This window comes from Pteronotus mesoamericanus, unplaced genomic scaffold (assembly GCF_021234165.1).
Source record: "Pteronotus mesoamericanus isolate MK-2021 breed Mesoamerican mustached bat unplaced genomic scaffold, CSHL_Meso_final contig_657, whole genome shotgun sequence".
Classification (NCBI taxonomy): Eukaryota; Metazoa; Chordata; class Mammalia; order Chiroptera; family Mormoopidae; genus Pteronotus; species Pteronotus mesoamericanus.
The window spans coordinates 5,553,169-5,571,224 of record NW_026555229.1 but is presented as its reverse complement, the minus strand read 5'-3'; the positions used below and the strand labels follow the sequence as shown (position 1 = coordinate 5,571,224).

At 39.8% G+C, this 18,056-nt stretch overlaps 1 protein-coding gene and 1 pseudogene across 2 annotated transcripts in view; both read left to right on the top strand.

Moving 5' to 3' along the window:
* The first annotated feature begins 7 nt into the window (after nt 1–7).
* ARMH3 (armadillo like helical domain containing 3) overlaps nt 8–18,056 on the top strand; it is a 174,351-nt gene continuing 156,302 nt past the window's right edge. The window contains exons 1-4 of one of the 2 annotated variants that reach the window (XM_054581406.1): nt 8–318; nt 13,584–13,696; nt 16,089–16,145; nt 16,255–16,401. In XM_054581406.1, the coding sequence (XP_054437381.1) occupies nt 13,595–13,696; nt 16,089–16,145; nt 16,255–16,401 (306 nt within the window). In that variant the 5' untranslated portion in view covers nt 8–318; nt 13,584–13,594. Of the gene's footprint in view, nt 319–1,008; nt 1,040–13,583; nt 13,697–16,088; nt 16,146–16,254; nt 16,402–18,056 lie in introns of those variants that run through there. The other variant, XM_054581404.1, reaches the window with a different exon arrangement.
* On the top strand, nt 1,176–2,227 carry LOC129077020 (40S ribosomal protein S12-like; annotated as a pseudogene).

Here is an 18,056-nt window from a genome sequence, read left to right as displayed (position 1 = left end):
CCATATTTAAAAGCATTGCTATTGCAACTTGCATTCAGTAGATCCTTAATAGATGTCTAATTTCTTTTTTCGCGGTGCATTTCGGGAGTTGCTGTCTTTGTGTTGGTTGCTGGGAGTCGTGGTCTGAGCCAGCCTCAGGGCGTGGACGAACCTATCAAGCGGCGGGTTTTAGGACCCAGCGGGGCACCGTGGGCCTAGGGAAGGGCCAGGGGAGGTCGGGAGTGGAGCCGTAAACCCCGAGCAGCGGCGGCGTCGGTGGCGTCGGGAGCTAACGCGCCCAGGAGCGGCGCGGGTGGTAGAGGAAGAACGCGGGGCTCGGTAAGCGGCGCGCCCGCGCCGGTGTCGGAACCTGGCCAACCCCTGCGGGTCCTGCCGTACTAGGCCTTGGTTGAGAGGCGGCTCTGGGGGCGGGGCCTGAGCTCGCTTTGGGGACGACGGGGGCGACGAGAGGCGGGGGAGAGGGAGGGAGGACAGCCGCTGAGGCGGGCTGAGGCTGCGTGAGGCGGGGAGGCTGGGCCCGGGGCGGCGGAGCGGAGCGAGAAGAGGTTGGCTAGTCTAGCGGCGAGGCCCTCGGAACATCCGGTGCCAGTCACGTCCCTACTGGGTCCTTTTGGGCCCTCCTGGCAGCGGAGGAGCTGACCCTTGACCTCAACACGGGGCCAACCCTGACTCCTTAAGCTGTCTCGGCTCCCAGATTGTTCCGGTCCCCGGGTGGCCCTCAGCCCAGCCTGGCCGTAGGGTGAGGGCTTGGGGCAGGACCCCTGAGAGAGGCTAGGGAAAGACCGGTGTGCCCCAAGTCTTCAGGCGTCCCGGAAAGGCTCCATCCTCTCCCTCTTTTTAGTCTGTGACCGACGGGCTTCAGCCCGTGCTTCCCACAGAATCAATGAAGCAACCGTGTTTCCTCTGGGTTACGTGGTGCGAACCTGGGAAAGGAACCTGTTCCCATCAAGTGTGGGGAATGAAATAGTCCCCTCGAGAAGGAGAGCTCTCAGAAGCTGTGGAGTGCTGCCTCGCGGAATGGGGGAAATGGCTATTTGGGGTCAGGCCCGAATAAATGTTTCTTGTTCATCAGACCCTCCTCCCCAGTTATTCCTCTACAGAAAAAGTTTTGAGCTGAGTGAGAACTGTTTCTTTGCTATTTGGAGTTCTCAGTGCCTTTGTAAACCAGGGCAAATATGATCTGCGTACCTGCCTTTAGCACAAGTTAGTTGGAATTATTTGGGTGTGCCCTCTGCGGGATTTGTGTGCACAGTACTTCCTTTGTAAAGGCCTTTCAGATAATCAGTCTAGAGAAAGGTGGATCCTCCTGGTTAGGACTGTGAAGGCAGAATTACCATTCTTTTAGTGAATAGGGAAGCCTTTCAGGTGTTTTTCGTGGAAGTTTAAGCATTATAATTCATTCACTTGTTCAACATTTGTGTAATAATTATTTTAAAAACCTTAAAAACTCAAAGTTGTTATAAAACTTGAAATTTCACTCTTTCCCTGCTGCCGCGGAGTTATCCTGCCGAGTTGCTTGGAGGCAGAGGCTTGGGTGCGGTCCGAGGATTCAATTCCACCCGTAACCCACCGCCCAGGCTGTGGCCGGGGAAGGCCTTGCTGTTGGCGATGTAAGGGACGTCAATACTGCTTTACAGGAGGTGCTGAAGACTGTCCTCATCCACGATGGCCTAGGGCTCGGAATGGAAGCTGCCAAAGCCTTAGACAAGCGCCCAGCCCACCTTTGTGTGCTTGCTTCCAACTGTGATGAGCCTTTGTCTGTCAGGTTGATGGAAGCTGAACGCCAAATCAACCTAATTAAGGTTGACGACAACAGGAAATAGGGGAATGAGCAGACCTCTGTAAGATGACAGAGGGAAAACCCCGTAAAGTGGTTGGTTGCAGTTATGTGGTGGTTAAGGACTGTGGCAGAGTCTCGGGCAAAGGATGTCATCGGGGAGTGCTTCAAATGCAAGAAACAAACGAACAAATAAACTTGGCTTTTGTTTCTTTAAAAAAAAAAAAAAAGAAACTTGAAAGTTCACATAAAATCAAGTTTAAGAATTATTATTATTTGGGGAAAATAGCCAAATAAATTGATTCAGGGTATATGAAGATGAAATGAGGTATAAGGGAGAAATTCAGTATGCATTTATTGAGCACTTGCTATGTACCTGGCACTGGGGTTGGAAATATGAGTATCTTTCCTCAAGGAAGTCAAAAGATATTCATATGAAAATGGTAATGCTGTGTAGTACGTATCCTTATAGAGGAATTTGTACAGTATAAAGGGATTACTGCCATTGCCTTGGAGAGTCAGAGAAACCTTCACAAGGCAGAGATACTTGAGTTGGGTGATGAAGGATGAGTAGGAACTTGCACAAATAGGAATGGCATTCCAGTTGGAGAAAACAGTATGTGCATAGAAATGGTGAAAATGTGAGGGAGAAAAATAACATGACGTTGAAGTATCAGAAATGTGTCCCAATCAGGATGTGTGGTGGGGAAGTTGTCAGGAGGTGCTTTTTTTCTGATTTTTTTATTTATTGATTTTACTTAAAAAAATGTTACTCTATTACAGTTGTCCCAATTTTTCCCCCTTTACCCTCCTCCGCCCCGGCAGTCCCCACACTGTTGTCCCTGTTCATGGGTCATTCATACTTGTTCTTTTTTTTTTAAATACATGTTCTTTGACTAGTCCCTTCCCCTTCTTTTCATTGTTATCCCCCTCCCTATTTATTGATTTAATCAGAAAGGGAGAGAGGAATGGGGAGAGAGACAGAGAAACATCGAGTCGTTGTTTCACCCATTCACACACTCTTGTATGTGTCCTGGTTGGGGGTTGAATTTGCAACCTTGGCCTTTTGGGATGACCCTCTAACTAATTGAGCTACCTGGCCAGAGCAGGAGGTGCTTTTTATGTTAGGGAGTGACAGAGTGAAAATTAAAAGTAATGAGAAATGAGGCAGTGAGTCTAATTAGAGTCGTTGCAATTGATTGAGAGTCTGAATAAAGTGTGGCAGTAGGAATGAAGAAGAGGGGAATGGGTTTTAGAAATCATTTAGAGATAGATGCAACAGGTCTTAGTGACTGGAGAGAGAGAGTGAGATAAAGTTTTGTGAGATTGGGTGAATGGGAATTCCACTGGCCAGGAAAAAGTAGAGCAGATTTTTTAAGAGTTGAGGCTGGCTATGGAAAGAGGTATAAGAGAGAGAGCCTGGTGTGCTGAGATCAAGTTGTGTGGGATGTGCACATGGAGATGTTAGGCAGCTGGGAATAAAGAGGATTGGTGAGCTTAATACATTGGCAATAGCACTGAGTAAGTGAGGGCATATATGAAAAAAATATCCTGAGGAAAGATGTTTATTTTTATTTACAAAGAAATATCAGAGAGCAAAAAGGAAAAAGGACTCATGGACATGGACAACAGTGTGGTGATTGCTGGAGGGAGGGGGTATAAGGCGAATAAATGGTAATGGAAAAAAATACAATGAAAAATTTTTAAAAAGAATACTCCTCCCCCTCCCAAAGGATATCAGAATATATACTTCTTCCATTTAATAGTGAGCTTCTCAAGGCAGGGACCATAATGTAGTAATTTTAGGTCCCCTTTTTGTCTTACGTTATGCCTGTTATTATAAGGTATTAATAATTGTTAGTTTTTAAGTTAGCAGGAAATCAATTTACTTTGCAAGATTGCAATTACTTTTTTGGGCTTTTTTTAAAAAAGGATTTTTGTTTATTTATTTTTAGAGAGAGGGGAAGGGAGGGAGAAGGAGAGGGAGAGAAACATCTGTGTGTGAGAGATACATCGATCAGTTGCCTCTCACACACCTTCACCTGGGGACCTGGCCCATATCCTGGGCATATGCCCTTACTTAGAACTGAACCAGTGATCTTTTGGTTCCAAGACCAGCACTCAGTCCACTGAGCCACACCAGTCAGGGCTGGGCTTTCTTTAAGAAGATTATGGGAGTCTCGTTTATAATTTTGTTTTATACTTAGGTGGTATTCATGAGCCTTGTATGGTTCAGTAGGAAAGGAAATGAAGAACATATGAGTGACGTTATGCTGCTTGAGGAAATTCAGGGCTTGAGCAGGAGATAGGCAGTATTAATTTACAAGAGGCTGCTGCTCATTGAAAAGAGGATCTTAAAACGAATTTTCATTCTGGGAGATGTCAGAAGAATGTGATTTTCAATCAGAATTTTCTGAAATCCTGTCAAATTTAAGTTGATTCCTCTTTCTGAAGGTGCAAGTGCATTCCTTCTTGTGTAAAATAATTTGAAAAGGGAACTTAACATAGTCATGTTTATTTAAACCTCTTCATCTGTATTATTAGTTTGTGAAAGTAGGCAGACTCGGTCAATTCTGATGAGACTGGATTGAATTCTGTGAAGCTAGTTCACCTTTAGTAGGTATAGACAGTGGCTGATACCTAGAGTAGGGACTGGGAAATTCCACGTTTTGACACTTGCTGCTCAGTCTTGGGAGAATCCCTGAATTACTTCCACTTTGAAGTATAGGCTAACCACTTAACTCTGAAGTGAGCATTGTCCGGAGCACATCCAAGGTATTGATGCTACCCCATAGCGGCTCATGTACTTACTGATTAGGCTGGTTCTGTCCTAGTTATCTAGAAAGTATGGATGATGCTTGTCACACAGTGTCCTGAGTTGAATGACGTTTCTTGGATAAAGTGGGAATATTGTTATTATGGGTATCAGTTTGGAGTTTCCATAGAACTTTAATTAAATTTGGAGTTTGAATGTTCTAGTCAATACCTGAGTTTTTGCACTAATAGGATATTCTGATAGGGAGAAGGGCTATCAGAGAGAAAGAGTAGTGGCTTTACCCCTTACTGGTTGTGTTACCTTGGGCAAAGTAAAATCTTCTTGTAAAATGACAGTAATAGTACCTATTTTATCTGGTTATTGTAAGGATTAAATACAGTATATTTAAAGCACTTAGAACAGTGCTGCATATATGGTGGTACTCAGTCATGTTATTTATTATATGTCACTCTGAGGGAGAGGCTGTACTTTGAAAGATTTGGAGGAATAAGTGATAAATACCATCCCCAGAAATTCAAAAAAGAAAAGTGGTAGAATAAAGGAATGGTGGCCTGTCCTGGAGCTCTTCATAAGGAAGGGAATTCAGACAGGTGGCTTCAAGAATAAAAGACTTGGAGTGACTAGCACTAAAAATCCATTCAAATGGAAAGGAGTTATCTGCTTGTTTTAGAGCCAGCCAGTAGGATAGAGTTGAGGGAACTGGTGTCCCATGCTATGAAAGAAGCTGTGGCAAGGAACCATATGGAATGGTAGCAACACAATACAGTGCCTACGCCTATGTCTGGAAAGTGAATTAAATACAGATTCAGACAAGGCTAAATTTAGAACGTCAATCTAGATTATGTAGACCAGCAAATGAACTAAGTCCTTGGGACCTTCAGAGATGAAGAGTCATATTGAGAAATGAAGGGCTGAGGTTTGGAAGAATACCCTGCATTCTCTTAAATGCTTATACTGCTAGCATTACCTCCAGGGAGTGTGGTGTACATTGCGCGAAATTTAAGGAACAAATAACACGTGACTAAAGATTAAAAACAACAAAACCTTGCATCTAGAGGAACTAGGGAACTTTTATGAAAAGTCAGGATAGGAGACTATTTCTGGCTTTATAAACATACTGCTTCTCTTGCGTATTGGGTGAAAGGCACATGGTTAGACAGGGGTGGTATTTGATTCAGCCACAACTCCTGGGCAGATGCGATTTTCATCTTATTTACTAGAAATGTGGATTACTGTAGTCAGTGTGTTCTGTAGTAATATTTCACAGATGGGCACACTGGGGCCAAGATTCTAAAGGAAGGGGATGTGGTTGGTGAATTAATATGGAGAGAATGAAATGAGGGGGTGGGTGAGGATTACTTCAGTTCCTTTTCTAGAGATGGAGGAAGTTTCATGCATTCTCTCAAAATTATCTCTGCTCAGATGCTTTTTTCCTTTCAAAACCTGGTTTAAGGCTTTGATGAGGGTGCTTCTCAAACTTAAGAGAGCATCAGAATTACTTGGGGCAGGCTTTTTCAACCTTGGCACTGTTGACATGTTGGGTTGGATAATTCTTTGTTGGGGAGACTGTCCTGTGCATTGTAGTATGTTTAGCAACATCCCTAGCCTCTACCCAGTAGATGTTAGTAGTTTCTCTCCACCTAGTTGTGACAACCATAAATGTCTCCAGGCATTGATGTCCCCTGGAAGGCAAAATTGCCCCTGTTAAGAACCACTAATCTAGGGTGTTTTAAAAAAGATGTAGACCCCTAGTCCTTAACTGAAAAAGTCTGTTTCAATAGTGGGGAAAGGGACTTAGGAATCTATATTTTCAGGAGGTACCCAAGGAGATTCTGGAACAGGATATCATAGCTCTATAGTGGTTAAGCATATTCGCCTAAGCTGAAGGCTGTACTGATATACTTGACTTGCTCTCTATTTCATCTTTCTGTCTTGATTTATTATATTTTTCCATTCATTTTCAAGTTTTGGTGCAGAATTATCCTTGCAGCACTGACTAAGCTTAATTAAAATAATAGCAATTAAATTCTGTAGTGAAGGTCAGTATAGCCCTGACTGGTATGGCTCAGTGGATTGAGTGCCAGCCTTTGAATCAAAGGTCGCTGGTTTGATTCCCGGTCAGGGCACATGCCTGGGTTGTGGGCCAGGTCCCCAGTTGGGGCGTTCAAGAGGAAACCGATCGATGTTTCTCTCCCTTCCCCTCTCTCTAAAAATAAATCAATAATAAAAATCTTTAAAAAAAAATTAGTGTATATTTTTCAGCCTTTCTTTTTTCTTTGAGTTAACTTGTTGGGTACATCTATCAACTTGACCAGACACTCAGATTCTTCTGCATTTTTTCCCCAAGTTTCCTGCCATTCCATTCAGTTGTCTATCTCTCTTTTTCACTTTACTGTTATTGATGTTTACATGTATATATGCATGCATGAGTAAAAATGATCTTTTACTTTCCTTCATGGCATCGCTACCCACTGGCAAATTAGAATGATGAAACTCAAAGTATCTAGACACTACAAAGTCTGTTTATAAGGTCGATGAGTATATAATCTTTCTCCTCACTCAGCTATTGTCTCCTCATAGTTTCCCTGCGGAGCGTCAGCTTTGTTTATGTGTATGTTACTCTACTTTTGCTCATTCCTCTGCCTTTTGAGAGACACTATAGCATAGCGATTAAGAACAGGGATTCTAACATCAGACTGTCTAGGTTTGAGGTCCTACTCTCACTTAAACTGGCAAGTCTTTTGTTTTTCTTTTAAAAGCAACTTCATGCTTTAGTTTTCTTATTGTAAAGTTCTCAATCAAAGGTTTGTTGTGAGGATACAATGAATTAATGTATATAAAAGTGGTTACAACAAGGCTAGGTAAGTTCTAAATAAGTGATAACTCTTTGGTTGTTTTAAATTGGTGTCCTGAGTGTTTCAGTTGAGGCCTCTACTAGCTGCTGTTCTAGTGTTCTGTATGGGTGCTATTTTTATATATATGTGAATTCACATTTTTTTTAAGATTGGAGAATAGCTTATACAATATGCAGTATACAACTTGGTTATTTTACACATGTACACAATTGTGTGACCTCCACTCAGATCAAGATAGAGTACATTTTGGGCACCTCAGAAGGCTTCCTTGTGCTCCTCCCCACTCATCTTCTTACTGAGGGTAAACCAGTATTCTAACCTCAGTCGCTATAGATTAACCTTGCCTTTTTTGAACTTCATATAAATCATCATTAGTTGGTACTCTTTTCTTTCAGATGTGTTCCATTCAAGATCTGTGAAACTTAATCAATATTGTTTCAATAATTTTAAAAAATATCTATGTAGTATTCTGTTGTGTGACTATGTTATAATTTTCCCATTCTACTTCTGATGGACATTTGGATTTTCTTTATATATTAAAAAACTCACACAAATACTAAACCACCCACTTAAATAAACATGACAGAAACATTTCAAAAACGGACTGTTAAGTACTCTAGTCCCTAGCCACTCTGGCATTTCTGTTTCTCAAACATGCCAAGTCTTTTAAATTCCTGGAGCCTTTGCACTTGTCATTCCTGCTACTTGGAATAATTTTCCCAAGATTTTCACATGGCTGTTTCTTTCTTATTATTCTGATCTCAGTCCATATTTCACTTCTCACAGAGGCTGCTTTTTTTTTTTTTTTTAAGATTTTATTTATTTATTTTTAGAGAAAGGGGAAGGGAGGGAGAAAGAGGAGAGAAACATCAATGTGTGGTTGCCTCTCGAGCGCCCCCAACTGGGCACCTGGCCCGCAATCCAGGCATGTGCCCTGGCTGGGAACTGAACTGGTGACCCTTTGGTTCGCATGCCAGCACTCAATCCACTGAGCCGCACCAGCCAGGTCACGGAAGCTACTTTAACCTCCCTATTAACATAGTCTCCTTAGATAATTTCTCTATAAGTTACTTATCCCTGTATCAACTTGTTTGTTGTCTTTCTCATTCTACTACAATGAAAACTATGGGAGCAGAAATCTTACTATCTTGTTCGCTGCTGTATCCTTATTGCTCGACAGTAAATATTTGTTGAGGAATACCTGATTTGTGCATATGTTCTTTTTCTTTCTAGATGATGTGCACATTTATTTTTATTCACTTTCTCTTATTTCCCCTTTCTTTTTTTCCCATCATTCCTTCTCCTCTCCTTTTCTTACTTACTGGTTGAAATGTTTTAGGATGATTACCTCAGCATCTGCCTACAGTAGTGTTTTAGAGTCTCCCTCAACAGTGAAGAAAGTGTGATTGTTACCTTAGGTCATTAAATTTGGAAGCCTATAGGAGATGGCTGTTCCATGTGTTTTTCCTTCAAGTTTATTGAGATGTAATTGATATGCCACATTGTATAACTTCAGTGTGTCCAATTTGATGATCTGACATATATATGAAATGATTGCTGCCATACGGTTAGTTAAAGCCTCACAGAGTTACCTTTTTTTTTTTTTTTTGTGGTGAAAACATTTAAGATCCACTCTCTTAGCAACTTTCAAGTATACAATATAATATTGTTCATTATAGTCATCATGCTGTACATTAGATCTTCAGGAGTTATTTATCTTATAATTGGAATTTTTAGGCCCTTTGCCCAGGATCTCTCCATTTTCCCCACTCCCTGGCAACCACTAGTCTACTTCCAATCTATTCTGTTTCTATGAGTTCACCTTTTTTAGAGTCCACATATAAGCGAGATCATACAGTTTTTGTCTTTCTCTGTCTGACTTATTTCAGTTAGCATAATGACCTCAAGACTCATCCATGTTGTTACAAATGGCAGGACTTCCTTTTTTATGGCTGAAAAATACTCCATTGTATATATACTACATTTTCTTTATCCATTCTTCCATTGATAGACACTTAGGTTGTTTCTATATCTTGACTCTTGTGGGTAATGCTTCAGTAAACATGGGGGTGCAGATGTCTCCTTTTTTTTTTAAAGATTTTATTTATTTATTTTTAGAGGGGAAGGGAGGGAGAAAAAGAGAGAAACATCGTTGTGTGGTTGCCTCTTACATGCCCCCGACTGGGGATCTGGTCTGTGACCCAGGCACGTCCCCTGACCCGGAATCGAACTGGCGACCCTTTGATTTGCAGGCTGGTGCTCAATCACTGAGGCACACCAGCTAGGGCTCATGTGTCTCTTCTAGACAGTGATTTTACATCCTTCAGATATATACCCAGAAGTGGGATTACTGGATCTTATGGTAGTTCTATTTTTAATATTTTGAAGAACCTCCATACTGTTATCTGTAGTGACTGTACCAATTTATACTCCTGTCAACCATATACAAAGATTTGCTTTTCTGCAGATTCTTGCCATGGCTTATTTTTACATTTTTGGTGAATTGATGCCCAAGGAGGGAAAGGAAACTTAAGGATATAGAATGAGTATAAGAATGGGGACTAAAATCCAAGACTTTTGATAGACTAACCATGGCAACTCTTGAAATTATAGGGAATTTCTATTAAATTAATTTTTGATACTAGAGTTGGCATGTATTATACTCATGAAGACGATTAAATAACTGAATAACCAGCTAAATGAAACTAACATTCCTTACCTATTAGATATTTGAAGTATTAGCTTTAGGTTTTATAATCTTGATATTTGGCTTTTTCATCCTGTAGGGATGTGAAAAGATGTGCATTTAAGAAGTATATGCCTGGATTGTTTTCAGATATCGTTCTTAAGAAGTTGTATGACTTGAATCCTTCAGAGAGAAGTTGTGCTGCAGATCATGGGACCAGCAGTCCCTGAGATTTAGGAACAAAAGACCTCATTGATTTCCTATTGAGTTGGGGGGATTTGAAGCCATCTTAAATTTGGTGGTAAATGAAGTTAGTATTGAAAGGCCGCCTGATTCTCTTTTATGCTTTGCCTAGGATGTCATATTTCTGAGGAACTGTATTAAGCCTAAGATGGCATTTCTGTGGGATTACTGTGGCTTTGCTGTATTTGCTTCTTCACCACAGGGATTTAAAAGCCAGAATCAACTGAGGTCATAGTCATAGAATGCTTCTTTCCCTTCCTTGTGGTCCCATAGCATTTTCTTTGTCCTTTTCCTGTCTTTACTTCTCTATTTCTCATGATTTGCCTTGTGCTATGCGTTACTATGTGTCTGTCTCTGCCAACAGATAGTGAGCTCCCAGAGGATCAGGTCTGGGGCTTCCTCTTTGTAACTCTGTGGTGCCTAAACTAGTGCTTTGTAATATATAGGTGTTCCTTCTGTGTTTATGGGATTTTATTGATGTTGAGAAAATCATTAGATGATATGTCTTGTCCAATCCCCTTGTTTTAAGGAAACCGAGAAGTAAAGACTTAGCCATCTAGTTGGTTGGGAAACCTGTGTTCTAGTCTCGGTTCTGCTGGTTGGTTGCTTCCTTCCGCCTTGCTGTTTCTCAGTTGACGCTGATTCTCTCTACAACACGGGAGGGTTGAAGAAGAGGAAAAAAGCACTGAGAGGATGTAAACAGATTACACTCACATCACTAATGTGCCGCAATTTACTGCTCTACCAGTCAGATATTTTACTTTGAAATATAGGAGCACGGGCTTAATTTCTGAGACTCCCCCCACCCCCGCCAAAAAAAAAAAAAATAATAAAAACCACAAAAAACAAAACTTCTGTAAGATTTCTCCATTTCTCTTAGTCCACCAACCTAGACATACCCTTCTTTGCTGTGTTTCATGGATAGAAGTGCTGGAGGAGAAGAGTTTATGTTGTTGGTTTAGACAGTGTGGGTGGTAAATTCCAGTTGCCCATGATGATGACAGAGAGTAATGAGTTGAGGCCCATGGGTGAATTTCCCCCCTGCTCCAAATGGAAGGAGAGTGATGGAAAGAATTTAATTTCTTGGGAAATTTGGTACTTTGGATCGGAATTGTTTTTCCCTCCTCTCCTATTCCCTTTTGCTTATTAGAAAGTATTGATTCTGAAATAGAGTAAGTGAGTTTATTAGATTTGGGGTAGACATTGATTAGCTGTAACCAATTATAAATCCTTAGAGGGAGATGTTTGTAAACATGTGCTTTTCACATTCAGGAACTTGTTCCTGCTATTTCTGCTCATCAACCAGTTGATGCTGAGTACATGAAAGATCTGGACCCACTAATCTTAGATTTGCATTGCTTTTGATTTAGTTTAACAGGATCCTCTTGATTTCCAATTTGTTTTCTCCTGTATAAGGACATCTTCCTCTTGACAATCTATTTAAAAGACACAGGAATGTTTTGAACAGAGGCTGTATTTCATGCTTTAAGGCAAAGCCATTATCAATATAGCATAAATTGTCCACAGAATCTTCTCTTTGTTGTTGTTGTTATTTTTCCCTTCAGTTTTCTCTGAACCATAATGGAATTTGTGGGCTTAGTGAGGCCTCAATAAAGATTGCTCTTACTAAAATTTTAAGTCAGATCTACTGCTTTTCAGGTATCCTTCCCCTTTCAGAATCAGTCAGTGATGAGCACACACTGTGCGTTTATCATGAGCAATGGGCTTATAGGAAAAGGATAAGATGTATTCCCTTTAGTAAAGATGCCTAATGTCTAATTGAGGAAATTTTCTGTGCTCTGTGCTTTTTTGTGTTCAAAGGTGAATCTCTTTTTTGGCTGTATGTGTTAGAGAAAGACAATGTCTGAGATAAAATCTTTTATGCTAGTTGATGCATCTGTTCCTTACACAAAATTTTTATTTTTATTTGAAAGATAGTACATATTTTCCAAAAGTCAATGAACAAAATTAATTTTGTTCTGCTGCTTTGGGTTCATCTGGAAGGAAAAATCAGGCTGCTTGCTAGCCCCCACCCCCCCGCCATTTGCCATTGTTCGAGATTAAGTTTCACAAGTAGAGCCTAGAATTTAATAGATAGACAGGAATTTGGTCTCTTCATGTAGGAAGAATCTGAGAAGTAAGGAAATGTGTGTAAATCCATAGTGGAGACCTGTGGGATTTGAAGTTCTCACTTAAAAATTGAGAGTTCCTTGAAGAAAGATGGGAAAGTTTGGGCATGTTTCATGTAATTGCTTTTATATAGAATTGAAAAATACATAGAGGTTTGATTTGCAGTAGCATTACATATATATGTATATACATATGCACACATATACATATAATTAAATTTAAAAGGAATATATTGTCATATTTGGTTATTTTGAAACTGAGTTTAATTTTTGGCTTTTAACTGCTGTTTTCTGCCTTGGGTCTCTTTCCAGAGGAATTCCTGAAGACAGTAAAGTGCATTGTGATTTATGAGGCAGTGAAGGCCAAGTACTTTGCCATGACGAGAACCTACTCACTTTGGGGAAATCGATGGAGCCCATCAGTCCGCAGCACACTTCCTGTCTTAATGGTCCTAGGCTTGATCAATACTTGAAATTTAACTTCACCATTAGTCTGGGGCAGTGTGTGCTTTGCAGCTTTCCTTCCATCAACCTCAAATATATGGCCAGACCTATTACAGATGGAGCTCGTTACACTTTCCTGCTTGATTTTGGATCTGCTTTAAGTCTTGTCCACTGGCATGTTCTTTTTTTTTTTCTTTTTTTTTAATCCTCACCTGAGGACATGCTTATTGATTTTAGAGAGAGGGGAATGGAGAGAGAGAGAGAGAAGGAGAGAAACATCCCTGTGAGAGAGAGAGACATCAATCAGTTCCCTCTTATATGCACCTTGACTGGGGTCCAAACCCACAACCTAGGCATGTGCCCTGACAGAGAATCGAACCTGCGACATTTTGGTTTACGGGATGATATTCCAACCAACTGAGCCACACCAGCCAGGGCCACTGGCATGCTTTAAGGGTGTAAAATGTGTTGTGCTGTAGGCCAAGTAATGGTTTAAACCTTGATATTACCTTGACATGGGCAGGAGAGAGAGTGTTGGACAGATGCACAAGATCTGTAGCGTGGTTGTGTACAATTTCTTCTTCCTAAAAAATTTCCCATGAGAGGTATTTCAATAGAGTCTCCAGGATCTTGGAGGGCATTTCCAGCACTTACTGTGGCTTTCTTTTCACAGATTCTCTAACCATGGCACAGGTAGAGAAACGGGGGGGCTTGCTCCGAAAATCTTCAGCCTCCAAAAAACCACTGAAGGAAAAAGTGGTGCTGATGTATGATGAGATCTTCATGGTAAGACCTGAAGCCCTGATATTCTGCATCGCTTGACTCCTTAGTTTCTTATTCCAAAATAAAAGGCAACCTCACTTCTGCCTGCTACCTTCTTGCTCTTCAGAGGGTGAAAGAGTGAGAACAAGGGTGAAAATGAACTCTCGCATAGTAGAACTTACGATTTCGTGTTAATTAATATAGATTGTTGCCATGAGTTGGATAAAACAATTGAATGGTGAAACTTCCTTTCTGAATATCTTTAAGACTTGTCTTCCTTATGATCTGACTTAAGGACCCTTCTATCCTAGATGTCTCTTGAAGTTCCTTTTGGATCTAGAATTCTAAGCTTCAGATATTTTGAAAAGATGCTGTTACATTGCTTCTCAAGCTGTTAGTGGACAGAACAGTTGCTTAGTTAGACTAGCTCATTCTCTATATGAGTGAACTGAGGAATATTAGCAGTTGGATTTGTTTGGGTCTTCATAACTGCTAATTGATCATAGTCCAAGCCTGAGCTATAAAATACACCCTTCAGGAGAAGTTAGAGTAATTAGATGCCTTGCAGGGGTACTTACTTGCCTCCTGGTCATAAGTAATACATGTAATACAAAATAATACTTATAAAAAGAGTTACTGTTCATTGAATTTCTATGTGTGTGGCATTACTCTAAATGTATCACTAAATACATTAGCTTTAATTCTGATAAGAATGGTGCAAGAGAGCTATGTTTTTTACATGTGCCATGTAAAAGATCATGTTATAAATGAGAAAACTGGAACTCACAGGTAGAAGATGATTTGAAACCTAGGGTCTGACTCCAGAGCCCTTACTTGTTCAACTTTGACACATGGCCCAGGATAAATAATTCAGTCAAGTTAAACATCTAACTCTTGGCAAAGCCTTAGAGACAGAGTTTGACATGCAGGAAATTAATACAGAACTGCCCAGGTCAGTATAGCTGGTTATACAGAGAAAATGACCAGGTAATAGGATCCTATTAGGGCTCTTTTCGATGTTAAGTTAGCTTGGTACACATACGATTCCTGCTCGAGTGAGCTTTGAGGATGGGAAGTGCCAGCTTCATTAGCTCCCCGAGTTTCGTTTTTTTTTTAAATTTATTTTTTAAATTACATTTTATTGATTATGCTATTACAGTTGTCTCAATTTTTCTCCCTTAGCACCCCTCTGCCTGTCACCCACCCCCACCTTAGGCAATCCCTGCACCGTTGTTCATGTCCACATGCCTGTAATTTCTTTGGCTACTCCATTTCCTGTACTGTGCTTTACATCCCCAGGGCTATTCTGTAACTACCTTTTTGTGCTTCTTAATCCCCTTACCTCTTCACCCATTCCCCCACACCCCCTTCCCATCTGGCCTCTGAGTTTCATAAATAGACAACAGAATGATAATACGGAAGTGTGAGGGTCAAAGTGTGACTTCTCCTGGGAAGTAGGACTTGAGAGAAAGAGACTAAATGAGGACCTTATGAGAAGTCCAGAAATGTTGCTTCTCTACGTCATCCTCTATTAAAAATCCAGAAGACATTCCTAGTATAATATTTTTTTATCAGAACAGGAGTTCTTAACTAATGAAGACATTCGTTCTTGGTAGTAATTTTAAAAGGTGACCTTAAGGTTATAGCAGGCAATTGACCAGCTGATTTTTGTCATTAGCTTTGCTGTAAAGTGGGGGTGGGAGGTTACCTTTTTCTTATTTTACTCATTAACCAGAAGCCTTTGGCTTTCTAGAATTTCTGTTTGAAAATTATTGCTAAGAAATTTTCAATTTTAGCAGAATAATTTTGCTAACTTTTTGGACCAATTTAACTAAAGGAAGAGCATATTAAAAACTATACAGAGGACTAAATACGTATGTGAGGGCAAGTAGAAGCAGTCAACACAGGATGTGATAAAAACCATGGCAGAATCACTAAGATTATTTGGGCCTGGCTTCTGCATTTGTTGTATAAGACACTTAACTTCATGGACTCTCTTTTCCTCAAAAGAGGATAATGGTTATATCTACCATACTTGGCTCACTGGGTCATTGTATTTTATGTATGTGAATGGGTTTTGAAAATTGAGCACCATACAAATGGAGTGGGGACTTACCATAACTTGATTGACTTATTCAGATGATTAGGTTCATTTCTTGCTAGAAGAGGAAGATTTGAGGGAGATTCTTTGAGCCATTATAATGTTTGCATATATATATATGTAAAATGTCTTCCATTTGGGGGAAAAATCCCAAAAAACTGTTGTTCCCCATTACTGTAGTTTAAAATAACCAAGCTAAAAGTTAATTTTGAAAGGTTGATTATGTATAGTGACCCTTTCACTATACATAATCAACCTTCTTAATGATTTAGTGTTGAGCTGGGGATGTTGAACCTGCCTATCTTCTGATTTCAGACAGAGGACCCTAGTAAGTGCAGCCCTCGATTTTGGGAGGAGCTTTTCCTCATGAAGGTAAGATTTGGTGGCATCTGTGGATTTTCCCGATAACTGAGATTTCCTTCTCATGTGTTCTAGGTGCTATACTAAAAATGAACTCAGGCTGTTATTGTTTCCTTGGTAGGTGAATTTAGAGTACCTAGAAGGCAAGCTGGAATCTCTTGATGGTGAGGAGTTAATGAAGATCAAGGACAACATTAATTGCTTATTTCAACACTGCATTCAGGCTCTGGGAGAGGAACATCCAATTCGAGTTGTCAATGCATTGCAGGTACAGGACTGGGAAATTGGGAAGCCTTGTTTGATAGGAGAAAGGAATTACAACACATCTATTTGGATCTGAGGAACCTAGAATTGCCCTTAGGTGTGAGATTTTTGTCTCTCTTTTTTTTTGACTTCTTTAAGTAATCAAACATCTATGCCATGTTTGTTTAGTCATCTTCCTGGTTAAACAAATCGACTCTTATAGTAGTAATCTTGGCTGTTTGTATTATTTGATCTAGTGCCAAGGCAGATTGTTTGACAGAATTCTTATTATTACTTGAGGTAAGGAAGAGATAGACAGGAAATTGAGGCAAGATTGCTTAGTTCACAGGAAATATCAGAGGAGATTCTTAATACAAAATTTTCTCACTATTTCAGGAGTTCATAACCTGAGGTTTCAGAGGGTTCTTGGTTCCCTGAAATTATATGTAATATTTTATGTGCACATGTGTAATCTTTCTGGAGAGAGGGCTTTCATCAGATTCTCAAAAGGGTGTGTAACTCTGAAAACATTAAGAATCATTATTGTTAATGGTAAGTGGCATGATCATGAAGAATATTCATTGGACAGTTATTTCTTGGTTGACTGTTATGTGCCAACCATTGAGCTCATGGGGACACATTGTAGGCCTCTGAGGGCAAAGACTTTGACAGTTTTATTCCTAGTTGTTCCTAGTGTGTAGAACAGTTTCTGACAAATAGACTTTTGAAGTAAATTTTTTAAAAAATTTATTTCTTTTTTAAAAAAAATTTTTCTAGAAGTAAATCTTTATTGAATGAATGATGAGCAGAATTTCTAAAGTTTATTGATTAATAGCTCCAAGGATAGCCAATCGAGAGCTGAGTAGCTACGTCAGTGATTGACAGACTTAGGGCAGTGATAAACAGCATGAAGGATTTTATTGGGAGTTTTGGTTGATAGGGTTTAAGTTTCTAACTTACTAGTAAGATCACTTTGTGAGCCCTAGTTTTCTCATCTGTAGAATGTAGAAATTACCTCTTGAGCTGATGCCCCAGAAAGAAGGACTGTGTTAATCCTGTGGTTTTATTAACCTTTGGTGTAGTAAATTTCACATTTTGAGCATCACAGTTGTAGGGGCTCACTGATAGTTGAAATGAAAGTTGAAAATTGTACTTCCTGTAATTGTAGTGGCTAACTGTGGGTGCATGAATTGTAAACATTTTAGTTCAGTGGAAATAGATTGACATTAAGGTCCTTGGTAACCAATAAAAATATAGTGCATTATTGTAATAGCTGATAGTTATTAAACTTTAACAAAGTTCCAGATACCATTATTGGGGTAAACTTTAACAAAATTCCAGGGACTATTCTAAGTGCTTTATGGTATTAATTCACATAGTCCTTACAACATCCCAGTGAGATGGGTGCTATTATTATCATTCCCATTTTATAGATGAGAAAACTGAGACACTGAAAAGTTAACTAATTTGTCCAAGCACAACTAGTAAGTAGTGAAGTATAATGAATTTAGGATTTGAAGCACTTGGTTGTTATCATAAAGGAACTTAAATATTTTGTAGTTATTAAATATAATTACTAAAAATGATAAACTATAATGTAAGTACTAGAATTAATTTTAAATAGAGTTTCATCAATCCTATGACACAAACTCAAGAACTATTTTCTGTTTTTGAATATCA